This window comes from Asterias amurensis, chromosome 7 (assembly GCF_032118995.1).
Source record: "Asterias amurensis chromosome 7, ASM3211899v1".
In the NCBI taxonomy this organism is placed as follows: Eukaryota; Metazoa; Echinodermata; class Asteroidea; order Forcipulatida; family Asteriidae; genus Asterias; species Asterias amurensis.
The window spans coordinates 14980251-15007996 of record NC_092654.1 but is presented as its reverse complement, the minus strand read 5'-3'; the positions used below and the strand labels follow the sequence as shown (position 1 = coordinate 15007996).

Genomic DNA, 27746 nt, shown 5'->3' with positions numbered 1-27746 from the left:
TCGCAGACGGGTATTAATTTTTAATTAACTCGACAGCCCAAAAAGCAATTAACTTATTCTAAAGTTAAGCTCCTGCAACAGAAAATGACCCTGGCTCTTAATAAATTTTTTCCCGCCAGTGGCGTTACAGGGATAGGGCACTGGAAATTGAGGGCACGGGGGCAAATCACTTAAAGTTGTATTCATAGGCGGCTTCATAGTCATAAAAAAATGGGGACTTGCATCGGATCAGTGGCGTTACAAGACATTGAGGGTGGGAGCTTAAGGTATACCATTTAATGCATCAAACCATTAATTATTATGTGCGTTAAAAAACCCATATATTTTGTTTTTCTTGGGAGGGGGGGGGTGGTAGGTAACATGGGTGTGGCAGTGGTCCTGAGTGCACCCTGCATGGTTACACTACCAGGTGAAGATTCGTTATAATTTCCTCTCAAATTGTTGTACAGCTATAAGAAAGTCCCATACAGAATGCTAGCTCACCAACTTGCTCTCCTCTCTAGCATCTTCTATGAGGAAGTTGACGTATATGACGTCATACTCGAACTTGGACAAAATGGACTCGGCTTCAACACCGACCCAGAGTACAAGATACTAACTGAGCATACAGCTGCCAGCTGGAAAGGTTTACTCAATTTAATTAAAAACAACAATTTTTCGGGGTTTATACCACTCTACAAATGCTGTACTCTTATAGGAATGATTGACTTAACAAACATGTTTAGATTTTGACTTTTTGCTAAACTTTATTTTTGTGTGAAAACACGGCACATTGTTTCAGAGAAACTGACTTGACAAGTTACTATGCATTATTGCAAATACAATCAAACTCGAGCCTATGAAAATTATACACACCCATTGCTATATGGTGCATCGTGGACACTATTGGTAATTGTAAAAGACTAGTCTTCACAGTTGGTGTTTCTTAACATATGCATAAAATAACAAACCTGTGAGAATTTGAGCTCAATCGGTAGTCGAAGTTGCGAGATAATAATGAAAGAAAAAACTCCATCGTCATTCGAAATTGTGTGCTTTCTGATGCTTGATTTCGAGAACTCAAATTCTAAACTTGATGTCTCGAAATCAAATTCGTGGGAAAATTTCTTCTTTCTCGAAAACTACGTCACTTCAGAGGGAGCTGTTTATCACAATGTTTTATACTATCAACCTCTCCCCATTACTCGTAATCAAAAAAGGTTTTATGTTGAGAGTAACTACCAATAGTGTCCACTGCCTTTAAAGCATCAATGTACATTAAAAGCGCATTGGGCCTGTTGGTGTGTTCGTTTTTTTTGTTTTTGTTAAGTGTTTGTTTGTTCTCATAACAGATACACAGATTTCCGTGTAGTCATTTTTCTAATTGATCGTACACCTATCAATGGCTAGAATAAAAACCATGGGTCTAAGTAAAACAAACAATGTACCAATATGGTCATGATGCAGTCTATAGGAAAGCAACACCACCGTATTGATAGTTATTGTAAACAAGAATATGAGGCTCATGCAAGGAATAAACAAAACAAAACGAAATTAATGATTTACCGTTGGCAAATAACAATTGAATTTTTTTCCTATCCATTTTTGTGTGTCAGTAATTTTTTTATTTTTATATTTTTATACAAGAATGTTGTGACAAACGGAGTTAAAATTCGAAGACCAGGGCCCAATTTCATAGAAATGCTAAGCACAGAAATCTGCTTAGCACAAAATGTCTTCCTTGATATTAACATCAGGGTTCCCAACCAAATTTCCACGTGATTTTCAGGATAAACAAACAACAGCTGAATACAGTAACAAGCAATATGCAACAGATGGAAATTTTGGCTGGTAATCCTGTTTTTATCATGGAAAAATTGTATTGCTAAGCAGATTTTTGTGCTCGGCAGCTCTTTGAAATTGGGCCCCGATGCCAGCAAACGAGAAGGCTGTTAGATGCGCCCAATCCTGGCTAAACATTGAGTAGATGATCTGGACTCGACTAAAGACTGACGATTCTATGGCTGTCTGAACTGGGGGAAGCTTGGAGCCATTTTGCAGATGAAACGATGTGACATTGAGTAGATGATCTGGACTCAACTGAAGACTGACGATTCTATGGCTGTCTGAACTGGGGGAAGCTTGGAGCCATTTTGCAGATGAAACGATGTGTCTGGTCACAGAAGTGATCATTCCAAGTGCCGTCAACGTCGAAGAAGTTGATTTCCAAACAATTCTCACCGGTCTTATGGTTGTTGGGTTCTCCAGAGTGCCAGTTGAAGTAATCTGCGGCTGAACCATCCGTCCATTCGTAGACGCCTTCGGTACCCAGGTCGTTCATGCCAATCCATGTATGCTTTCCGACATCTGGGTCTGATATGCTTTGGGATAGGTCGTTTGTGAAGGCATCTTCGGAGGCAGAATGGATGGAGGTCAAGTGGGCACCATCCTCACTGGAATAAAGAGAAATACAAACAAAAACATTGATGCATATATATATCAATTCCTATTTCAGAAGTCAACTCTCCGGGAACTCCCAATGGTTTGCTTAAAATGCAAAATAAACACAAGATACATTTAAATTCACATCGTGAGACGGAATGCTGATGATGAAAAAAACAACTAATACTAATATTGACGTCAAAATCATGGCCAAACTTAAATGATAAGGCTTTTGTTGTCACTACACAATACAATAAGACTTTAGGAATTTATATGATCTTTTTCAGCGTTGCAAAAACAAAAAGTCACAATAATAGGGGTCAAATACACGATCAGCCTCCCTCCAAAAAGGTTAATAAAAATTAATAATACAAGTTATTTGGCTCAAGTGCAAAACATTTAAAGATATTTTTGAAAAACAGCAGGGGGCAGGCCTGGCAGGGGGGCAACATCTCTTGAAAGTTAAGGGGGTTTTGGATTGATTTAAGATTAATGTTATAAAAAATAGTTGTTAAAAATAACATGGTCACTTATACAATCTGATAACAAAGGGCTGTTTCTTGAATGGTTCAAGAATGAATCAAGAGATACAATCACTATAGAAACTTTGTCTTATCAACTTACAGACATCGGTTTTCGGCTGCTTGCCAAGTCAGAGCTTCAACGTAAAGTTTGTAGCATGAACCTTCCCATGAGGCATAGTCATCGGGGCACGACGGGCCGCCAGAGCACCCTGCTGACACGGTCGCTGCAAGACCCACAAACACCAACATCGAGACCGAGAAGTTCATCTTGATAAACGAATACTTCTTTACAAGTACACTGTGATAACGGATGTTAATTCTCGATTTAAAGAAAGTTGTGGCGTTTCTTGAAGCAATCACAAACCCCCTTTTATATGGAATACTGTGGGAACTATTATCGAATTTCATTCATGTGTAACCTGTCGATTTATTTCACCTGTCAATCAACTTCCACAGTATCACTACGCTAATTAATTAAATTGATTATCATCAAATTTGTATTGTTTTACAAGTTGACATCATGGCATGGAGTTTGTTAACAAATATTTGAGTGTCATTATGGTTATTGAAACCAGCATGATAGGCATGTGACGTGGGTGTCATTTTGAGTGACGAGGATGAATGGGGATTGGGTTGGGATGATGTTACCATGACAACCTTCCTTTAAGCATACTTTTGTTTTGTCTTTAGGCCCTAAGCATACATTTTTTTTACTTAAAGGCAGTGGATACTATTGGTAATTACTCAAAATAATTATCATCACTAAACCTTTCTTGATTACGAGTATAATGGGGAGAGGTTGATAGTATAAAACATTGTGAGAAACAGCTCCCTCTGAAGTGACGTAGTTTTCGAGAAAGAAGTCGTTTTCCACGAATTTGATTTCGAGACCTCAAGTTTAGAACTTGAGGTCTCGAAATCAATCATCTAAACGCACACAACTTCGTGTGACAAGGGTGTTTTTTTCTTTCATTATTATCTCGCAACTTCTACGACCGATTGAGCTCAAATTTTCACAGGTTTGTTATTTCATGCATATGTTGAGATACACCAAGTGAGAAGACTGGTGTATGACAATTACCAATAGTGTCCACTGTCTTTAAGTAAATTGTCTACATGTTCACATTGTATACCTGTCAGATCCATTTATAAATATTATGTTTATGTAAATAAAGTGCATCTGAAATGTGCACGTCAAAATAATGCATTGTGGGAATTCAAATTGTCTGCCTAATGTTTTTTTTCTTCTGGTTTGCAGTTTCTAACAATCGGCACCAGCAGAAATAGACAGTACGACAATGAGAATGGTACTTTGTTTTGTTCGAAAAATTAGTAGGAAATAGCGTCCCCAGCGGTGACTTGTGCAAAGATTCACCCTTGCCTGAACGCCGCTGACGTCACTTTAGGCCCTACATCTCGCAAGGCTCGTGCTACCAGCCCCCGAGACCTCTGTGACTTTTTTTCGCAGCAGAAAAAAATGCGGATGGCATTCTGCCAGATGTATCTTTGACCTCACATCCCGTCTTCCTGTCTGGGCCCAATTTAAGCTGTTCAGCAAACAATTCTGCTTATAATTTTGTTTGTAGTAAGCAAAGATGAACAACACTGTAAACTTTATTTATTATATTATAGCAACAACCAATTTTATTTTCTATGTTGCTTTATTTCTTCTTCCATCTTTCCGTAAATTATTTTTCCTAAGCAATATTTTCCTGTGCTTAGCAGGTTTGTTGTGCCTATATTGGCTTTGCTTCACTGTGCAGTACATGTGCAAACATTATGTTTGTTAATCCTACCTCCATGGTTTGTTGCACCATGGAGGAAGGAATTTCTACCTCCATTGTTGCACAATATACAGGTGGTTGAGTATTAGGCCGTGTCCGAAACGACGACTTCGGCTACAGCTACGTCTAGATCAGCGCGTCTACCAGTGTTGAAGAATAGGCAGACGCGCGCGATCTAGCCGTAGCTGTAGCCGAAGTCGCCGTTTCGGACACGGCCTTACACAACACATGCACAAGTACATGCACTGTACTGTACTAAATGTACATGTACACTGTACACTGTACACACATGCAAATGTACATGTACAGACATGCACGCACATGTACGCTGTACACTTACAAAAGCGCTGTACACTTACAAAAGCGCATGCAAGTGGACCCTAATCACGTATGCAACATGTTTATTCAGTGTTAGGTCATCTTTCTTTGTCACGATTGGTTCCTTGCTTTGTGGGCGGACTGTAGTAACACCGCGCGTAAATTGAACGGAAATCGTTTGCTCTCAAAATAGTCTCAGTTTTGTTACTTTCCAAAATTTTGGAACTGCACTCTCTTAAATTTTTAACTTTAGCAGAATAAATGGTGAAGTATTTCTTAGTAAATCATAAAAAATTGTTTCGTCATCTAAATGCTTGTTCAATCTCTTCGTAAAATACATCTTTTGTAAGGGGAGTTGACGGTCAAAATTCTGCTGTGTCGGTTTGTGGCGCGCCATCTGACTGAGCTGTGTGTGTGTAATCCACGTATGCATTCAATCCATTGATTGAGCGCGTCGTCAGCAGGTTTAGGTCATCGTTGTTTGTGTTGACCAACACCGCCGGGCAGGTAAGCTACGAAATCCCTACTAAATCTTCTTATTTCACCATTTTTAAACTAGTATTTCTCAGTCATAAAATACTTGAGCAAAGATTAATCCTTTAGCCTGTATTTATTGGTTTTATTTAAGAGGTATTTTCAATGAAATTTGGATACTTTATTGCGAGAAAATACGCCATTTTTGACGGTGTTTGTTTTTCTAAATATAATGTGGGAGGTGACTGAATTTCGGACGTTGTTTTCCCTGACTTTGGCGCCATTTGGAGACACATTTTTTTCTTAATTTCGTATTTGTTGTGATAGTCAATGATGCACAATCAACCCATGTATAAAGGTCCTGGAGGTGAATGTAAATGGAAATTCGAAATTGTGAAAAAAAGCAAATTCCAAGAACTATTCCTGTTCTGTAAAAGTACTGTACTGCAAAATAAAAGCAGCCAACAGATTCACCATCACACACCGACACATGACCGAGTGAAATGTTGTGATCTCACACGATCTGCAGTGATGCTGGATTGTTGTAAATCTAATTTCTAATCATAAACTCTGTAGACAAATAGAACCAGAATGGAAAAGTAGAAACGGCTATAATTCTGCTACCATTATTTTCATTCGTTTTATCATATATTATGAAATGAAAAATTTTCACTACAAAAATGAGATTCCTTTTTAAGTTTTTGTAAAATTATTAGAGAAAGTAACCATGGACTCGGGCACAAAATACATACATTATGTTTGTATATCATGTAGTTGCGATAACGTAACCCTCCTGAAGACTGCGGGAGGAGGGCAACCTCATCGCAACTAATGATGATCTTGCCAAATCAGATGGAGGTGTAGTGACATGTTTGATATATAGATAGAATTAGAAACATCGATCTATTTTCCTGTTGCTGAAAATAGATTGACAAAGAATTTCGTACTTGTACTTCTGTAGAGGCTCATGCACTCAACTCACATGCCTCAGCAATTTCAAAATGGAAAAACCTGACTGCTAATAGATTTACTTGATTAATTTTTCACATGTGATTTTTTTTTCAGTGATAAAATGGCTGATTTAGTAACAAGCTTATCCGGCTTCATCTTTCCGGATGTTTTCCAAGCTCTCGATAGTTCCGACGTAGAATTGGACAATGAGACTGTGCTGAGAAGCTCAGATCAGCAGAGCGCCCTCGACAACGACTACAACACCAGTACCGCTTTTCTTCAGGAATCTTTGACTCTGAATTCCTCGCTAGACATCAGTCAGGAGGTGACCATCGACATGGAGGAAAATGAAGAAATCCCGATTACGCCCACTAAGCCCCCTGTACGCCTACCGGCTCTTAGCCCAATCACACCCACAGCTAACCTCAAGGTACTAATGAGCGCAGCAAGTCCAGACATCCGTGTTTTAGACACCAAGCGACAAAAGAAAGCACTGTTTAATGCCATCGCTGATCATGCGTCTTTCTTGAAAGAGCAGCAAGTTGTTCGAGGAGTTAGGATCCAGGATGATGGGACAGAAACAGGGAGCTTATCCCAAGGAGAGGATGGGATTGAGGAGGATGGAGATAAACCGATCAATAGAAAGTCCAAGTCTCTCGGTCTCTTATGTCAAAGGTATTGAATACGCAACATAAACATTGAGACAACCATGTTTATCGACCATTTAAAAAACGACACTACATCTTAAAGCTATAAAGTTAGTAAGGTTTGCGGCGACACCATGTAAATTTTATCTGAGAATACTGAAGATGGTCAGAGCACACTGACCAAAACGCCGGGCATTTCAAACCAGCTCATGAGAGATTTTAACATGCTGTCACCACAAACCAGGTTTCCATAATGAAAGACTTATCTTACATCCCAAAAACCTCTTTATCCAATTGCAAAAATTAAGGATTCAGAAGGAATGGAGACAGTAGGCCCAAACAACAACTGCTTAATAGGCAGGGTCAGGCACTCCTATCTTATCCGAGTCCAAACAATTTTGTATGGAGGGCAATAAGAAAAGAGAATATGGGAGGATTGAGCCACGTTTTATCATTAGAGCCTCATCTGTAAAGCCTGGTTCATACTTTCTGCAAATGCGATTTTACGCCACATGGCCATTTTTGCTGCAAAAGGGATGCAGGAATTGGTTGAGCACTAGTCGTCTATTGCGAGTTACTTGTTGCGAATTTTTTGTTGCGTCAAAAATTGTATTGGATTTGTATTTGCATTTGCAGGAAGTATGAAAAGAGCAGAGCCACTGCCACAAACTTCATGAGGAAGAAAAAAATGGCCCACCAAAACCCAAAACCACAAAGGCTTCTGTAGAACTTTCACATTGTTTGCAATCTCCAGAATCCAAATCTTATTCTTGTTCTTATTCTTTAAGTCCATTTCCGAGAAGTAATTATTTGCTCTCTCCTTCATTCAGGTTTTTATCCAGATACCCAGACTATCCTGACGACGGTATTGCAATGGCGATTTCACTGGATGCTATCTCCAAGGACTTGGGTAAGAATGGTTTTAGATCGAGCAGTAGGTTGAGCATGGACATCGTCTTTGACGTGCAGGCATATGTGTCTGCATTGGAAATTGAGAAATCAGTCATTTCTTAGTTATGTCATTTCAAGTTATGTAGGATATTGGTTAAGTCCCCATGAAACTGGATCAAAATTCTTGAATACATCTGTGCTCAATTTCGTGGCTGGATTTACTGCGGAATTCTGTGCTGAGGTCCCTAGAACCGATGCTTCTCGGAGCACTGGATGCGTGATTCTGTTGTAAACAGCTCTATAAAGTTGGGTTGATGGTGATCAAACTCTTTCACTTTGTCTTTCCTTTTCCATAACAGGAGTAGAGCGTCGAAGAATCTATGACATCGTGAACGTCTTAGAAAGTATAGAGATGGTCAGTCGAGTTGCCAAGAATAAATATCTATGGCATGGTAAAATGAACATGGATCCCACTCTAGCAAGACTAAAGGTAAGCACTTCCGCACACACAGGCCTGCAATTTCATCTTTAAGGGGCAAGGCCATTGACAGTTTGCAAGGGGCATTTCAATTGGAAAATCTTACATCAGGACAAACCCCTTTTTTATTGGGCTCGGTTACATGCATTACAAGGCATTATAAAGATCTACAGCTTGACATCCCATCGGAAGGACAAATCAATTATGGTGAAGTGTCTTGCTCAAAGTGTAATGACCAGGACCTGCCAAACCCCCACTCTCTGACAACACGTCTGGCGCACTAGACCCCTCGGTTGTGTCACTGACAAAATAATGTCACCTGTTTCAAACATCGTGTTGTGGCCTAGTGGTCAAGTGCATCGGGCTCGAGCTTTGGTGTTTCTGATTAGCAGTGTTTGGTTTTATTCCCGGTCTTTACACTTGTCACCTTTTATAAAGAGACCGAATTATATATAAACCACTTAACCGATATTGCTTCTTCCTTCAAGTAGGTCGTAAAGCTGTAGGTCCAGTGTGCTGTGTTATGCAAGTAAAAGAACTTGGTACACTTTTTGTTGTAAAAGAGAAGGGGGTTCTTCCATTGTTTCTGGCATATTTGGTAATTTCATGCGCACTACTGACTCTGCCCATGTGATCCCTGAGAAGTGGGTGTTGAACAGTATCCACCTTCCTGCGAATGCGATAAACATTTTGACAACACAAATTCGCAACGGTGAAATTGATTCGCTGCGAAGTATGAACTAGGCTTGAGACGAGACTAACAAAATGGCAGAATATGTTTCGTTGACATTTTTAACATTACCTCTTGTTCCATGCCTCTAGTGTTTGGGAGAAAAGAAACGTTACTCGGATCAAATCGCCCACCTTAAGAAGCTCCAGATTCAGAACGAGTACAGGGACGAGTTTGATCTTTCATCCAAGATGCCGTTCAGAGACATCAGTAACCTTGGCAACCACACACAGGATAATGACGATATCAAGAAGGAATTCAACAGATTTGATGACAAAGATGATCTGAGTAAGTTTTATTTCTCCAGATATTTGCAAGAGGACATGTAAGTCGAACCTAACTGCATTTGTGGTGTTTTTTTGTTTCTTCCTCTGTTTTTGTTTTTTAGAGGTGTCACCCTACCCATAAAAATGCCTTTATTTTGTCAAGAACTATTTTGCATTTTTTTGCAATCAACAATTAAAGATATTCCCTGATCAGGGCTCATGGTCAGTGTTTTTAGCATCGGGTCAGTTAACTCATGACTTGACAAGTCTAGCGGTCCTGTGTGATTGAATAAATTGACCTCAACTCATCTGGTTTTTTTTTTTTATTGGCAACTCTTTGATTCGTAAAATCTTTAAATTCCGATGAGTTTTTATACGCAGGTTCATGTGTATTTAAAACAGTTTAATCATGACACAGTGTAGATTGATTTGTTCTTGTTTCAATGCAGTTCTTGTGAACATTTCTCTTGTTTAGCCAAAGTCATGTAGATTTTTTCCCCAAACTCAAGCGTCTGCAGATTGTAGCGACCACTTTTGGAATGGGCCGGCTCAGCAAAACATGCAGACAAATACAATGTAGTATGTTGTCCTGCAGGCCTGGAGTTTGAATGTTGAGAGAGAGGGCAAATCTGTGTCTGTTTCAGGGGTCGAAATTAAGTGTATTTCCATGGTAGTCAGCAGGGCTAGTAACCAATAATTTTTAGTAGCCCTGATTAGAATTTGGTAGCCCGAAAGACACATTATGTCTCGCGTCACGGCTCAAACTTTACAATACACCAATAACATAGTTCTTTATTGTTTGTGATGATGATTTTTGCATTATTTTTCCACTAGCCCGTCGGGCTATCAAACTGGAAAAATGAGTAGCCCGGCTGTAAATCTGGTAGTCCCGGGCTAGCGGGCTAGTGGCAATTTCGACCCCTGCTGTTTTGTAAATAGCACTTCTGTTGGAGAGTCTACGCAAAACTGTAGAAGGGGCAACATGGCTAAGACCAGGGTAACGGAAGCCCGTTCCCTCTGTGTCGTTCCAGGCCAGGTCCTTTTCTTAGAATTAACCACTTCATTGTATACAAAATACAATATTTTTTTCTTCATGAATTGTTCTTTGTTATCAGCATTTAACTGTTTGTTTTCAATTGCCCTTTTTAAATGAATTTTCTAGTATTTTGAAACCAATTTAAAGTTGTATAATTATTAATGATATTAATTTAAATGTATGTTTCACTTTGTGCTTATATCTTTCATTGTGCTTTGCAGGTTTTTGTTACTCCAACTAACTTCATGTATTATTTTGTACAATCATTAAGTTATTCTGTTTCCCTATACTATTTGTATTTAAAAAATAATTAAAATGCATTTTGTAGATGATTGTTTTTTCTTAAGTTAGTTTGCTTCCATGCTTAAATGCTTAGCCAGCTGCTTTCTGTTAAAGTTTGTTGTTTATTTAAAATATTTTAGGCCTATTGTATGGGTTAGCATAGGCCTATATTTTATTTTAAGGAGCCTTGAGGTATTTAACATGAGCATGAGTGGCTATACAAATCTGTGTATTACTATTATAAAAAAACTTGACAATGGACTTATAGGGAGTTCAGCATTGTCCACACCCCATTTCAAGATAAATCTATTTATTTATTTTGTTTTAACCTAACAGATAGTCGCCGAGACAAGTCTCTGGGTGTGATGAGCCAGAAGTTTATTATGCTGTTTTTGGTTTCTCAGGTAAGAATCAACAACTTGTCCTAAATGCCTCTACCATATAGGTCAGCTGTGGTACTCAATAAACATTACCTTGACTTTGTCCAAAGGGCGAAAGGTTATGCCTGCAATAAAATGGTTGCACACGCATCCAATAAGCCATTTGCGTGTTAGATTTGAATATTGTCTGGTACAATGACGTGCTTGATCACAAGTTACCACTTCAATTTGAATTCCTCAGACTATCGAGACAGTTGCTATGTCAAATGATTTGGGGCAAGCTTTTGCGCAGTTATGTAAGAGACGATGAACACCCATACACGATTCTGAATGTGTGTGTATGGCACAATGGTACCAGGGTTTGCTCTGGAGGTTGTTATGCAAAAGCTTGCCCCGAACCATTTGACATAGCAACTGTCTCTATAGTCTGTGGAATTCAAATGTGAGCGGTACAATGGTATAAGCAAGTCAATGAACCAGACATTATTCAAATCTAACTCGCAAACGGCTTGTCCCATACAGTGGTCTCACAAGAACTGAGTGGCACAGATATTAACTCATCCATCGTTTATCAGGCTCTATTTCTATTGAACACTTCATCACCTTGTCCTTTCAAAAATATATGTGGTGCTCCGAAGTGTCAGTCAAGCTTGGCTGTACTCCACTAATGATATTTCTCCCTCTTCCTCTTCACAGGCGAAAGTCATCACCCTGGACATTGCAGCAAGGGTCTTAATCGGTGACATCAACTATGAAATCAGGGAAGGATCCAAATTTAAAAGTATGTATGCAATAATGTATTCTTTTGGTCAGTGTCTTGAGTGTCTTGAGTGTCTTGAGTGTCTTGAGTGTCAATGAATCTTCCTACTTAAGTGTGTTTCAAAAAAGAAATTGTCCTTGGAAAAGTTTGGAAAATGTTGATTAAAGACAGTGGACACTATTGGCATTTGTCAAAGACCAGTTTTCTCACTTGGTGTATCTCAACATATGCATAAAATAACAAACCTGTGAAAAAAATGAGCTCAATTGGTCGTCGAAGTTGCAAGATAACTATGAAAGAAAAAAACACCCTTGTCAGACGGTGTTGTGCGCTTTCAGATGCTGGATTCTGAGACCTCGAACTCTAAATCTGAGGTCTCGAAATCAAATTTGTGGAAAATTTCTTCTTTCTCGAAAACTACATCACTTCAGAGGGTGCTGTTTCTCACTATGTTTTATACTATCAACCTCTCCCCATTACTCGTTACCATGTAGGGTTTCATGCTAATAATTATTTTGAGTAATTATCAATAGTGTCCACTGCCTATAACTAGCCTGAAATGTCTATAAGAGCCTACACCATGTATACATATAGGTCAGTCCTCGTACTCGGGAAAATATTCCTACTTTATTCCACAGACCCAATGTGTTGTCACTGCTATACTACTGTCTATTGCTAGTACATGTAACTGAGTGTCAACTACTGTTAACTGACCTTTTTTCGACGCGTTCCATCAATTTATGAATACTCTGTACTTTTGTTTCGTGTTTTAGCCAAAGTACGACGTCTTTATGACATAGCAAACATCTTAACGAGTTTAGAGATGATCCAGAAGGTACATGTACAGGAAGGGCGGGGCAGGAAACCGGCCTTCAGATGGGTGGGGCCTAACCCTGACACCAGTCATGTTGACCCAAGTAAGTGTTTGCAACAAAAGTTTGTAGAGTTTTCGCAGGCATGATTTTCTGGAAAAAAACATTTCACAAAAATTAGACGATACCACATTTCAAGTAAATGGATGTTCACATTTTTGTGTTCATTCCTGACTTTCCCTGATATTGTTTGACTGAAGCCTGGTTCGTACGTCCTGTGAATGTAATACGAATTTCGCAGTCACAAATTCGCAAAAGCTGAGCTGTTTTCAACTCCTGTGAAATATTCACAGCGAAAACAGAGCTGTGACGTAACAATTCATATCGCATTCGCAGAAAGTATGAACCAGGCTTTTATTGACTATAAAAAATATTTTTGGGGAAATGTCCAGAGTCCAGACCCATTTATTGTTGACACCCAAAAATGTTATGTTTCAAATTTCACTCTAAAAGAGTTTGTAATAAACTGTTTTATACCATTCTAAAGTGAGGTTAGAGACTTATACAGGCATGCATAAAAAAAAATCGGGAAAAAAAATAAAGAAAAATAAATAAATATGCCTGGCAACAACAATGTACAACTACAATAATGTAGAATAAGCCTAGTACATGCTAACAATGCACCTTAGAGCATAATAAACCTCAACATTTTCTAGGGTACCATTGTGGGTCTCATGTCCCGTGGCGTTTCGGCTGCCTCGCTCCGCACTTGCGTTGTGTCTTTGAAGATTTTCCTGTTATTTTTTCAACGGGCAGTTGCATGCCTGCTTAAATAGTATCTTGTCCCCTATAATAAGAACTTTATCTGTTGGGAAATATAAGTGCATCAAAAAACTTAATATTACCTTAAGGCCCCCTTTTCAAAAACGCTGATAATGCCAATATTTGTTAATCTCTAACGCTGTTCCTTTACCATTTTAATATGCAGTGTTTTGTAATGTGCATAACTGTTTGTGTTTGTGAACAGATGATGTCTGTATTGAGAATGAAGCACCATCAAGACAGTCTTTCTTCTCAACCCCAGCAGGTAAATTATTAATAACACTGTCAGTCTTATGTAGCACACATATCCAGGGCTCGAATCTGAGGTGGGGATTTGGGCGGGGGGATCGACCGGACCAAAGGGCTTGTTGTTCCAAGTCATTATTGATATAACTTCCAAGAATAAGTAGTCTTATCCTAAACCTTTGTTTGAGAAACAAACACCCGTTTCCTTCCTTTTCTGATGTTTTTAAATTACTGAAGAATGTTACTGTTTTACTTTCTTTGTAGCTCCCCTTCTAACGATTCCAGTCCAACCAAAAGAGCCAGTAGAGGTCCCCGCCGTATCACCACCCAAGGGTAGCACTAAGAAGGTAGCCTGGTCCCGTCACGCATCGTTCAATGCAATATGTGAAGTGGTAGAGAGAGAGAGGAGATCTTACTCCTCAGCACCGAGCAGTCCGGTCAAAGAGAACCAGGGTGATCAAACTGGAATCGCACCAACAGGTAAATAATAAGAATACAAATAATAGCATGCATTTATACAGGGTTTTAAAGACAGTGGACACTATTGGCAATTTTCAAAGACTAGTCTTCACAGTTGGTGTATCTCAACATATGCATAAAATAACGAACCTGTGAAAATTTGAGCTCAATCGGTGGTCGAAGTTGCGAGATAATAATGAGAGAAAAAACACCCTTGTCACACGAAGTTGTGTGCGTTTAGACGGTTGATTTCGAGACCATCAACCTCTCCCCATTTCTCGGAACCAAGACAGGTTTTATGATGATAATCATTTTGAGTAATCACCAATAGTGTCCACTGCCTTTAAGCGCTGAAACAATCAACTACTTACACAATGTAACGACAATAATAAAGTAAGTGTACAACAAAATAACATAATTTCACGTAAAAATAATATAGCTTTAACATGCTAAGATTGATCAAAATAAGTGGGTTTTGAGTTTGCAGTCTTAATTGAGTCTTGTATAGTTGGGGCATGGAGGTGGATGGCAAGGTTGTTCCAGGGAGTTGGTGTGGCAATTGAGAACGCACGTTTTCCATGTAGCGAGTGCAGACGATAGGACCAGTGATAAATAATCAAAGAACAGAAAACGATGGTTACTTTTTGGGGAATAAGTAATTCGTAGGTATATTTAAGGGCTGGGCCATAATTAACTTTTGTAAAGAGACAAAGGACATATTATGCAAATGTCAACATTATGTGCATGTATGTATGTAGAAGCTGGGAAAGATTATGCTGACCAAACAATAGACAACTAATGAGTATGTGTGAATTAGGAAATTGTCTTATTGTACTGTCAACATAGAGAAGTCACTACATTTTTTTTCTAAATTTTTAATATTTTTCAGACGATAAATTTCGCCAGGACTTTGAAGCTCTGCGCTCCAAGTACCCGGATCAAATGTCCAAAATCTACGTCTCCGATAATGCTGATGTGAATCAACAAGAATCACCAGATCAATCAGAGTCTGGCACGTACTTCTCTACCAGTCCAGGGTCAGAGGCTGATGAGGGTATACCAAGCAGTCAGTGCCCTAGTTATGCTGTACCTGTGTCTACATGTAGTCCCCTGTATACCCAAAGAGGGGCATCTTCCTTCACTCCTAAGGTCATGTCGTCCCCAATGCCAGGGTCATGCCCAGTGAGTGAAACTCCACACGGTCTGGTCTCCTTCCCCGTATCATTCAATGTGATCAAATCAGGCAGTCCAGGCGGCACCATTGTACCAAGCCCAGGCAGAGCGTCCGTACCGTTATCATCAGACGCCCAGTCTGTCCTGGGTGGCTCCTCTGCCACATCCCCAAGCCAGTTCTCCCTCTTAACAAGTACTAGTAAAGCAGTACACTGGAGTGTAGACCAACACGATACTTCAAGACGTAGTAAGCGCACCTTCAAACATGCCACCAATGCTGAGTTTGAGTACCAACCGATAGGTAAGAGAATTAAGGTGGACGGCACCTCGGCTCTCCAGCGTTCCTGTCAGGTTCTCGCTAGTCAGATGAAACCAGTTCAAACTCGCATCATCAAAATACCGGTCAATGGAACAATACTGCCACAACCTACTGGTGGAAAGACCATGCAAGCTATCTTTATTAGAAAGGATGTGTCAGTACTGAATAACAGACCAAACTCGGCGTTAAAATCTCTCGAAAGAGGTTACAATGTTGAGATCAAAAGTGAAGCTCCTTCTGTACATCATACTTCAAGGACAACTGAGTCCTTCTCGGAAGGTCATTACAGTGATGAATCCAAGCAGAACAGTACCCCAGATATCATTGCTGGTGGACACAATAGCGATCTCAACGCCATGCAGCAAACAACTACTCAGCAGGGACCAACGATCTCACTGCAAGTCACCGTACCCACCACCGAAAGCCTCGCCAAGATAGACAGCATCACACCAAGTGCAGGCATTCAACAACTGTTTCATGAGCAGCTGGGAAAGAGACATGGCACTCACCAGCCATCAAGTAATAGAGACACCAAACAGCAGTTGGACAAAACAGGTTTGAGACTTGACAGATCAAAAGATTTGCAAAGGGAATCAGGCATTCAGACATGGGTCAAGGTAGGCTAGAGAACAGAGTCAGAAAATCTTTTTAATTTGCTCCAAATTTTTGAGCAACCTTGTTCAGGTTTGAATTTGTTGATCGACAATTCTTTTATTGTTTGTTTCTGAAGAAAACAAAAAACATCCAGAAAATCATTTTAATTTGTTTTAATTCACAATTCGTTTACAGTTTGTTTCTGAAAATCAAAGAGAGAGTCAGAAAACCATCATAATTTGCTCTGAATTTTGAGCGACCTTGTTTGAATTTGAATTGTTTATAATTGACAATTTGTTTATTTCTGAAAAAATAGGAATTTTTCTGATTTGCCTTGTTTGAAAATGTTCACTTTAAAATTGTTCAACCAAAATGTTTGAGTTTTGCTTACTTTTTTGCTTCTTTTGGAGCCAAGTTGTTTTCTTGATCAGTTTTTGGGGGGTTAAAAGAAAACATCTTTTTAATTTGTTCAATTAATTTTGAGTTCTGTTAATAGTGTTCTACATGGCCTTTTTGTTTGCCTGTTTTTCTTAGCACTAACCTTTTATTAACATTTGGTACGTAAAGACGTACCCTAGGTCTGTGCTTGATTTCACAAAAGGATGTGATTGATCTTAAAGTGCATATACATGTATATCAATCTTGTTTGCTCAACAAAGTGTGATGTTACAACACAAATCACTATGAATTTAATGATCACCCAGCTAAAAGATGAATCGTGAAGCTTTGTGAAATCAACCCCACGGTCTTGATCTGTTGTCCAGGTCTTTAAAGTTTTCTGAAAACAATAATTTGCCCTCTTCACACATTAAATTCTAGGCACGCTAACAGAACAACAGCTTTTGTAAAGGTTACACTTTTTTTGTCATTAATAAATATAATGATACTTTCTTCGTTTTGGCTATTTCTCAAACGAAGACAAATCTATGAAACATCTTTTAAACAGAAAATGTGAGAAAATATTTGCCCGAATCAAGTTGCAATGTCAGTTAACAAGTATCAGAAAATCAATATAAACCACAAGGAAAACGTTGGTTCGAATCCCACTCTAGTCAATTCTTTGTTCAACCCCAAAAATTAAGTATCAGAAAACTGAACTTTTACCATTACAAAAATGACATCATGCAAAGAAAAGTGACGGAATTTCCTGTAGAAAAAAGTAACAACATAAAAGTAGGATTATTCAATAAACAGTTTTGCTTTTATTCTCTTTTTGATCAGGAAAATAAAACCAGGAAGAAGAGAAAGCTATCGCCACGGCAACAAGGGCATCAACCTACACGTCGGATCCTACCCAAGGCTTGTAGCAAGAGTCATGTATCGAGAGCTCTGCACTTGTGTCCAGAGTTCAATGCAGTCAAAGCGGATCAATCCAGTAACGGAACAGAGTTGTCGCAAACTCACACTGCGTCTCGATCTTCAGGACATCCCCTGAGGAAAGATTACAATGACCGTGATTATAACAATAACAGAAGACGAGTCCATGAGTCACACTTGGGCAGTCCACAATTGGGCGAGATAGCTCACCCAGTTTGTGATTCAGCGCTGACACCACCTAGGAATCGTGAGAACTTTGAAGATGATGATATTCTAGCCTGGCCCTTAGGTAAGCCAACTCAAGAGCAGTGCAAGACGGATAGAACACAATCGAGAAAGGCTACTTTCTTCACAGAGATGCCAAGTCCAACATTCATCCATGAGCCTGTTCATAAAGTTGAGGAATCTACTGAGAAACAAGTGTGGGTGACTCCTTCGCAGAATAGCAGCTCTCCATCGATGTTGTCCCTCCCTGGCTCTCCTTTCCTACCCGCTGACGTAGCCAACATGTCGCCCATTAGCTTCTGTAGCAGGCCCAGCTCATTCTCCAGTCTAGGAGTGGCTGAAGTGGACCGGATTCTGGGAGGGTCCCCTCAAGTGAGCATCAGCCAAAATGAACTCCTCTCCCCTGTGCTGTCGCATGGGTTCCAACCAGCTAGCGACAGATGGCAATATCATATGCAGTCTCCTCCTGGAATCCCTTATACAACCTTCCACTCATCCAACTGGCAAAGACGAGTATTGTCTCCGAGACATCACAGCAGAGTGACAGATTATGCTTCAATGAGCCGTCTTATGCCACCACACCCTTGCTGCGTTCCTCACCACAGCCTTCCCATATCACCCGTTCCTCACGCCTGCCCTGTCAGTAGACCCATACAAGATCCAAGCTACCACCACCAGTCAACTGCTGGTTTCACCTCGCCCACTAGGGCAATTAATCCCAATTCATTACCCTCTACTTCTCATCATTCTGCTGGGGTTCCCCAATCTCTAATGAGCCCTCAGTATAACAATATGTCCCAGGTAGGCCATTTATCACTTTTCACCGAACGCTTCTTCCGACCGATAACCAGCAGTGGCAACTGGCACATGGCGGACCATCATCGATCCCCTGATGCAATGCTCGCGCGGTGTTCACGTAGTCTCCCCACATCACGATCACAGACCAGTAGAGGTTTCTACTCCCATACCTCCAAGTCGACCCCTGACCCTAACCATGTAGGATGCTACTGCGAGTCCACATATTCATCAGGTAATCCGTTGTTATCACAGTCACCGTTGACACAGCATAGAAGCAGCACACCACGACATATACAGGGGCACCCTTGCAGCGATAACCTCTCGTTGATGGATTCAAGAGGAACCACTTATATTCCATCCATAAGTGGAAATGGTTTAGTCTATGTATCCAGCCCTTCCGTATGTCACAATCGTGACACCAAATAGGTGTCCCCTTCCTTAGAAGGTAACCGTTTTGCTTTGAATTTCTTTTTTAGTTAACTTGTTAACAAAGCAAAGACATCTGTGCTCGGTTTAAAAAAAGGTAGCATAACAACTTGCTTAGCAAAGAACAATCTTGCTTGACAGAAATTAGTGATTAGTTTTGGTTTTACACATGTACACTAAGACGTGCGTTAATGTTGTATTATAAGTTATCACACAAGCACGAAAGGAATACGGAAATATATAACGCTTCTGCGTCTCATATCCAACAGGGCCTTCGGCCTCGTTAGATATGGGACGCAGACGCACTATATTTTCCGTATTTCCACAAGCGCTCGTGTGATAACATATTTATCTTCAAGCAAACTTGGCATGACATAGAACACACAAGACGCATGGTAGTGATATTAGCTGTGCAATATAGGTTTTTATCACCACTCCATTCTGCGAATCTGATTGGAGGATTAGTTAGCGCGTACTTAAAGATAAAGTCAGTACTCGGTGTATATTGGTAAAACCGAAGTTGAAATTCTTTATCCCTGATTAAAATTTAATAGAAACGGGTTACCTGCCAAAATTCAATGAATGTTTGCGATGATATTATAACAAAAAATGAAGTGATGTAAAAGATACCTTTTAAAAGGTAACTACTTTTTACTTTCACATTTACTGTTTTAATGATTGCCATTTTTCAAAACAAAACAATTTGTCCATACTACATTATTTTAAAGTTGTTGTAATTATTTCTTTCTTTTACAAAAGCTAAATTTCTTATTCTGTTATTGTTTTAAACTTGTTGCCATTTCGTAGAGTCATTTTAAAAACACAGATTTTGAAAGTGGTTAATTGTAGGGGAATTTGATTTGCTCTTAATTTTTTTTAATTGTTTCACTAATTTGAACGAATAATTTAAACAAGCCATTTGACTTTTGCTGGTCGTTTTCGAAATTTATTATGAGCTTATCTATATTATTTCCTCTAGGTTCCTTTTCATCCTTTTATTGGCGCAAATTGTGTCGTTGGATGGTAATAACAAAATAAAAAGTTTCCCAATGTGCAGCTTCTCTACACTTACCATGTAAATAAATATTAATATTTAGTAGTAATAAAATGTAATTATGTAAAAAATGTCAACTTTCATTGTATCTGATAATTTTCATTTGAGAATATGATTATTTTGATCTTGTACACCCATACCATGTACAAAAAACTCATTTGTGTAAAAATGTAGTAAATTAATTTAGTAAAATTTAACTTAGAGAGACAATTGCATTGCAATGGTTTATTTTAAACAAAATTCTGTTTTATTTTTATTTTTTACCAGTATTCCATTAACACCACTTGTTTGATTATAGTATTCAATATGAATCATAAAACATTCCAGCGTGTTACCAGTGAATGAACGGATACCAGTTGTACATAAATTTGTATTCAAAAGTTGAGACCTCTGTTTTATCGTTTAATGTATAAGAAGTCATTGTATTTTAGAGGGAAGGTACACATTTAGTAATTACTCAAAACAAATATGAACTTAAAAACTTACTTGGTAATGAGCATGTGAGAGCTGTTGATAGTATAAAACATTGTGAGAAACGGCTTCCTCTGAAGTAGCATAGCTTTTGAGAAAGAGGTAATTTCTCACTAAAATAATAAAAGACTTCTGGCCAGAAGTCTTTTATTCCTATCTGAAAGCACACAAATTCGTCCAACAAGGGTGTTTTTTCTCTCATCATTTTCTCGCAACCTCGATGACCAATTAAGCTCAAATTTTCACAGGCTTGTTATTTTATGCTTATGTTGAGATACACCAATTGAGATGACTGGTCTTTGACAATTACCAAACGTGTACCTTCCTTTTAAGATGAAAGTATGAATAATGACAGATTAACTGATATTGCCACAGATTTCAGTTTCTTACACTACATGTCATTGGCTCAGTGCTATATGGTCACAAATTGCAATTTCATATAATTAAAAGGTCATCAAATGAAAAATGCAGATAAATATGATGAAAAAAAAACCTCAACAAATAAATGTTTGACTTAGTTCTGGCATAATTTAATGTGAAAAAAGTATGAATTTATGGAAATAAAGATTTCTGGTAAATAAGTTGAGAGCATTTTAACTGGTGCTGATCGTTTGTCAAATTAATTTGCTTTGTATTATAGTTTGCATACCTGAATTCTTTTTGAAATGTATGTACTCCTCTTTTTCCACCTACATATATAGACGATGTGACCTATGTTTACATTCAAACCGCCCTCTGTTGACAAAACACTGTATACGTCATGTTTCGCCGGGCACTGAGTTGCGCAGTAAGATTGCGTACACTTTCTAGCTGGCTGCCAAAACACAAAAGTTTTGCCCGGCGGTATGCGCGCGAATCATGTTATGGTTTTCGTGTGACGTCAGAGGTCACAGTGTCTATATAGTATTACCGTTCAAGTTTAACTGAAAAATGTCGCATGTCTTTTTTAGGAACAATAAATACATGTATTGGAAATGCTGTAAAATGTATGAGTGCATTATGTTATTAACTGTGCATTACCCTACAAGCCTTAGACAAGGCTTATATTGCTAATTCAGAAAAAGTTTCTAGAAAAAACTTGCTTTAATACAAAGCATACATTTGACTCGTGTTTTCTTAGTAGCAATGTAGATACTATGATAACATTTCAATTATTCGTTGTGGTACCAGCCACTTGCAGCCGCTAACAAACTGTTTACCGGTAGATAAATATTTTATGCCTTAATTATAGCAGAAAAAACATGCGTTAACAAAACTGTGTTTCATAAAAGTCACGACTTGACTAAGCATTCAATAGTCGCGACTTTGAAATTAGTCACAATAGTCGCCCAGGCATCATTGCGCCGTTATCTGTTTACAAGCAGGCTATCGTACCTTTTGCTTTGCTTGCAATTATCTGTAAGTTCTAGTAATGGTCACTTCGTTAGCATAAAATACTGCTTACATACAGGCCTTAAGACATAGAAGTTTGTGTTAAGTGGATAATAACTGGTGTTGTTTTACATAACTCATATTATGGTTTCTTTTGAACTTTCACGATTGTGAGATATATAAATAGCATGTGTGTGGAATTGAGTATTGGTGATATGTATACATGTGTATAAAGGCAATGGGTTTTTTGTTTTGTGTATTTTTTAATTTAATTTTACAGGGGTAGGAACTGTAACATAATTAAAATGAATTTGTTATACTGAGAACATACATGTACGTCTCCATTTGTGAATTAATGTTGTGTTTAACTTTGCTTTTTAAGACCATTTTCCCGATCTTTGTGTCTTCATTGTTTGTTGTATGGCATTGTTGTTCTGAATAATAATAATAATAATAATAATAATTGTGGCTTCTTATAGACGCTGTTACCTATGTTTACATTCAACTGCCCTCTGTTGAAAAAACACTCAAAAAGACATGTAGTCATGGTAAGATTGCATACACTTTCAAACACAAAGGTTTTGCCCGGCGGTATGCGCGCGAACCATGTTATGGTTTTCGTGTGACGTCAGAGGTCACATCGTCTATATAGCGCACACGTCTGTCACCCAGTAACGCTCCTGGCGCTGTAACATAAAATATTTCCTGCCAGAATGAGAATCCCTTTTTTATGATTTACGTGGCAGTGTTCTACCATTCTTGTTCATAGGGTTCTGGTTAGAAATTGACCAGTACAGGCCTAATGTACCTCCTGGAGGCAAAGAAGGTTATTGCCTCGATGCCCCCTGGTTATTGCCTCGATGCCCCCTGGTTATTGCCCCCTGGTTGTTGACTTGGTGCCTTTGCCCCTTCAAAAAAAAGAAAGGGTGCATACAGGCCTGTCAGTACAACCTTATACTGCTGTATAGCCAGGGGTCGATTTCACAAAGAGTTAGGACTAGTCCTAAGAGATATAAAAAATGTACGGCTAGTCCTAAACTAGGACTAGTAACTCGTCCTAACTCGAGATAAGACTAGTCCTAACTCTTTGTGAAATCCACCCCTGGGATCACAAATTTTCTTCTGTTAAGCAAAACTTGAGTTTGGCATGAGTCATAACAGTGTAACACTAATGTAATTTTGTGTTTATTACATTGTAGGTGTATGTGTGTGTGACTGTTCACCTTCTCTTACATAACTACGCAAATCTTTCCCCAAATCATGTTACATAGCAACTGTCGATATAGTCAGAGATATACAAACTTTGCGAAACATGTGATCCGGCACATCATTAATTGTACCAGACATTATTCAAATCTAACATGCAAAGGGCTGATTACTAGTACAAGACTAACTACAATCTGTTAAGACTACAAGGAACGGTTCTTGTACGGGCACAAATTAAATATTTAAACATTTCTTGACAAACAGAGTGTGACACTGACAGTTTTTTGACAGAAAAATCTATGTTTTTAATTTAAAATCATATTCCGTATAAAACCACTTAGTTTGCACTAAAGATAATCAATATTGATACTATGGTCACCTGGTGAAACCGTTTTACTTAAATAATCAAAACTTACCAATGAATCACAAATAACAATCAGCTGGGTGAGTAATAAATTAATAAAATTCTATAATTTATACTTTTAGTGTGACTAAAAACAGGATTCTTTACACATAAACTAACAAGCACAAGACTAACAACTATTTCATACTTCATGTTTGGCAAAATTTGGCTTCATAAATTATGTTAGACAAACCATGGATTGCACAGAGCGTCATTGACCACCATATTTTAGCCAGATCCTTGAGCTCCCATCCATCAGGGTCTTATAAGGAGACCGTTGGAGCAAACACCTAGCTACCTCCCAACTTTTTACTTGCACCTTGCGTTCACATCCTGACTGAAGGACTATGCCAAGTACTGAAGTAGAAGTTGATGACGAACAATGAAATAGTGCATGTATATAAGCACTACGCACAACTCTTAGCCAATGATGGCCTTTCGTGCGTGCACATGTCATCAAAGATGGTGTTCAATGACGTCATGTGCAGTCCATCTATTAAAACAGGTTACAAGTTGTGTTAACAAGTTGTGTTAACTGTTGGAAATAGATTGTACAAATCTCCAGATCCACGGAGTCCGTGTTGCGTTTGCATTGACATGAAGTACATCTTTCAGGCTACACACATTTAAACCTTTTCAATTCAGCACATAACTTATATTACCTACACAGATAAACAAATTTAAAATACCAAAATGTATACTATTGCGAATCAATATTGAATCAATATTACATTGTATTATACTAATGTATTATCAAAAACTAGAACTGGCAGTTCGTTTTCTTGTTGCTAGGAACACACAATCTAAGAAACGTTACTAATGGTAACACTTCTCAGATTCAAATTTTTAAGCGCATAAAAACTGATATTTTTTCACATAACCACAATACATGGAAGTGAAATGTTTCTCAAAATGCTTTATACTATTTAAGCTGCTTTAGGCTTCCAAACCAACAATTGTTATTGCCATTTATTTTAAGAGTGATTACCAAACGTATACATTGTGACCTTCCCTTTAAGGTAACCTTGGGAAAATGAAGCATTACTCCCAGACTACAATACAATACAATACAATAATCTTCATTAGATCCCAATTAGAATAATTCAAATGGACTAGTGAATATATCAATGCATAATCTATGACTATTGAATCTACATACTACGTACATCCTACACTGCTGGCTAACTATTCAAAACAACTAATTGTTTGTTCTAGCGAGTGATTTAAAAACAGTATTGCATAAAAAAATATAAAAAATAAAAATAAAAATAGAATTATGGAATTGCTTCTGTTATTCTTTTGATTAGAAATTGTTCTACAATTAGACGACAGTTAATATTGCTTGCGATGTAATGTACATGCATAAAAATTCCACTTGAATAAGAAAAACAGTTTTTAAAAACAAGTGACAAGTCCTGTTACGTGTTTCTAACACGAACAGTAAAATAAAGAATCCCATATAATAAACAAAATTGTCTAACAATTGTCTACCATTGCAACAGCATAATAAGTACGCATTAGGCGAACCTAATGAAGCTTCATGCACCAACCCATAAAGTATTTTTTTAAAGTTCACTAAAAGTAATATTTTGTGTACAGCACTTTATCTACAGGTGTCTCAAAGTGCTTATAGATATCTTTTTAAAGACATTTTTAATGTCATGTGGCAACAGAATAATGTTAAATCTGAGAGAATGTGAAGCACAGCACAGCATCAACTTGATATGCCCCCATCCCCAAAACAATTGGGCACAAACTAACATTTTGAAAAAGGAATTCAGCCCAAGACTGAAACGTTACTGTAAAACACTTTAAATATTCAAGATTTGTGGAAACCATACATTGATATTTGAATAGCTCATTCAAAGTTTTTTGAAAACTGCAATATTTACACAAAAATATCTTTAAAAAAGAAAATTACTTAAATTATAAAATCACAAACTATTGTACATTACATGTATCTAAAGGAGTGAATTGCTTCTGAATCTTACACTAAAAAAGTTTCAAATACCAGGCAAGAACAAATTTACTGTAATTAATAAGAGATGCCATTTAGGTTTGGTTATTGATTTGAATGTTATAAGAATTCTAAGCCCAATTTCATGCCTCTGCTGACCGCCAAATTCTGCGCTTGCATTCACTATTCTACGCTTTTAGGGCAAGTGCCAAATTTCTGCGATACCTGCTAATAACAAACATTTAGGCCAGTTTTTTTATCAAAAAAACCCAGCTATATGTGAATGAAAACCTTTACAGTTTTCACAGCCACACGATGAAAATGCAGTGCAAACTAAAATATTCACTGACATTGACTTTGATTCGCTGTTAGAAATAAATTCAGGTTGCAGAAAATGCCTTCTGCTCATAAAAATTTATATAAAAAAAACCAAAGGAATCAGGCACTAGTATGTCCCACCACCTTGCTCTATGGTCCCATCATGATTTGTCGGACTCCTCTCACCAGAATTTGGACAAGCCGCACACACAACAACAACATTAACACTTTGTGTACCTTACAAAACAGTCTACAAACACTAGAAGAGGCATACTCCCAACAACAAAAAAAATGGATTTATATAAACGGAATGTTAAAATAAAGTTTGTGTTAAACACTTGTATAAAAGTTATTGTTAAAAAACAAAAACATATTAAGTACTGTGCCTTTAAAGTCTCTTTTCAAGAGAGTTAATCTACAGCTTAAATGAGCTTGTGTTACAGACTACTTTGTGTTGGAATTAAATATTTAATTTCTACATTCATTGAATGTATATAATATCTAAGCGCATGACAATGTTAGCATAGACCTTGTAGCTTTTGTTTACAAAAAGATTGATCACGTACATTTTACATTCCGGGGTGCGAAATACTACACCCGTCATATGGGTGTTTTTAGTTTTTGCTGTCATAGTTTCCACATAAGTTCAAGCAAAGCGCGATCAGTGCAGTCTCGATAAAATATAAGATTTCACTGCTCACTTCCCAATGAGCTGTGTACAATTCATGTCCACATACAGTCTAGGCTCAGTGGCTTTTTGTATGCAAATGACACACGGGTCAATACGGTCAATACAAGTAAAAGCTCGCCATAAACCCAAATAGTTAATTAAACATTTATACAAAAAACATACTGGTACAAAATTTCACACACATCTGGTAAATTTCATACCGGCAGTAGAAGAATCTTTCACTTTAGGGAATTTTTTCAAAAACTACTAAATCATACTCTGATAAATTATAAAACAAATATTTTAAAAATATAGTTATTAAATATTTTTTTCAAAATCTTGTTTGTTTCATTGTTATAATTTTGTTTGTTTGGGAAGTAACACACTTGTAGGGTGTTCTTGAAGCTACAGTTGTTCACTTTGTTTTAAAGTTCTTTTGCTCCGCCCTATTGAGCTTAGCAATGTTCTGTAGTAATGGGGAGGAAACGCAATCGAGCGTGTTCTTAGCTACTGTTGTTCTCTTTGCTTTAAAAATCTTTTGCTCCGCCCTATTGAGCTTAGCAATGTTCTGCAGTAATGGGGAGGTAACGCACTTGTAGCACTCTCTTAGCTACTGTTGTTCTTTTTGTTTTAAAGTTCTTTGCTCTGCCCTATTGAGCTTAGCGATGTTCTGTAGCAGTGGGGAGAACACACTTATAGCGTGTTCTAAGCTACTATTGTTCTCTTTGTTTTGCAGCTCTTTGCTCTGCCCTATTGAGCTTAGCGACGTTCTGTATTGAGCTTAGCAATATTCTCTAGCAGTGGGGAGAACACACTTGTAGCGTGTTCTTAGCTTCTGTTGTTCTCTTTGTTTTGCAGCTCTTTGCTCTGCCCTATTGAGCTTAGCAATGTTCTGTAGTAGTGGGGAGAACACACTTATAGCGTGTTCTTAGCTACTGTTGTTCTCTTTGTTTTGCAGCTCTTTGCTCTGCCCTATTGAGCTTAGCGATATTCTGTAAGAGTGTCTGATTATCAGGCTCTAGTCTCAGTGCCTCAGTGTAGTGTCTCCTAGCTCCACTGTACTCACCTCTCAGATGAAACATGGCGCCGAGATTCAGATGAGCCGAGCTTAGATCTGGGTTCAGCTTCAACGCCTCCTCGTAACTCTGCCAAAGTTAAACAAA

The 27746-nt window shown here is 38.2% G+C and overlaps 3 protein-coding genes across 5 annotated transcripts in view; 1 reads left to right on the top strand and 2 right to left on the bottom strand.

The window, feature by feature from the left end:
- Positions 1-1351: 1351 nt before the first annotated feature.
- Positions 1352-3297, bottom strand: LOC139939677 (C-type lectin BpLec-like). Its single transcript, XM_071935740.1, has 2 exons — positions 3046-3297; positions 1352-2432 (listed from the first exon to the last, which is right to left on the bottom strand). Exons 1-2 carry the CDS (start codon positions 3210-3212, stop codon positions 2096-2098), a joined length of 504 nt encoding a protein of 167 aa, XP_071791841.1. The 5' UTR covers positions 3213-3297; the 3' UTR covers positions 1352-2095.
- Positions 3298-5206: 1909 nt separating this feature from the next.
- Positions 5207-22348, top strand: LOC139939378 (transcription factor E2F8-like). 2 transcript variants are annotated; one of them, XM_071935206.1, is made up of 12 exons: positions 5207-5554; positions 6587-7147; positions 7950-8029; positions 8370-8500; positions 9311-9506; positions 11139-11206; positions 11879-11963; positions 12716-12859; positions 13782-13841; positions 14087-14302; positions 15171-16390; positions 17589-22348. In XM_071935206.1, exons 2-12 carry the CDS (start codon positions 6594-6596, stop codon positions 19131-19133), a joined length of 4299 nt encoding a protein of 1432 aa, XP_071791307.1. In that variant the 5' UTR covers positions 5207-5554; positions 6587-6593; the 3' UTR covers positions 19134-22348. The 2 variants fall into 2 exon arrangements, with proteins under 2 accessions (XP_071791307.1, XP_071791308.1); XM_071935207.1 differs by having other exon boundaries at positions 15171-16328; positions 17589-17724.
- LOC139939379 (protein O-mannosyl-transferase TMTC1-like) overlaps positions 12790-27746 on the bottom strand; it is a 31179-nt gene continuing 16222 nt past the window's right edge. The window contains exons 18-19 of one of the 2 annotated variants that reach the window (XM_071935209.1): positions 27650-27728; positions 12790-12907 (exon numbers count right to left, since the gene is read on the bottom strand). In XM_071935209.1, the coding sequence (XP_071791310.1) occupies positions 12846-12907; positions 27650-27728 (141 nt within the window). In that variant the 3' untranslated portion in view covers positions 12790-12845. Of the gene's footprint in view, positions 12908-23533; positions 27729-27746 lie in introns of those variants that run through there. The other variant, XM_071935208.1, reaches the window with a different exon arrangement.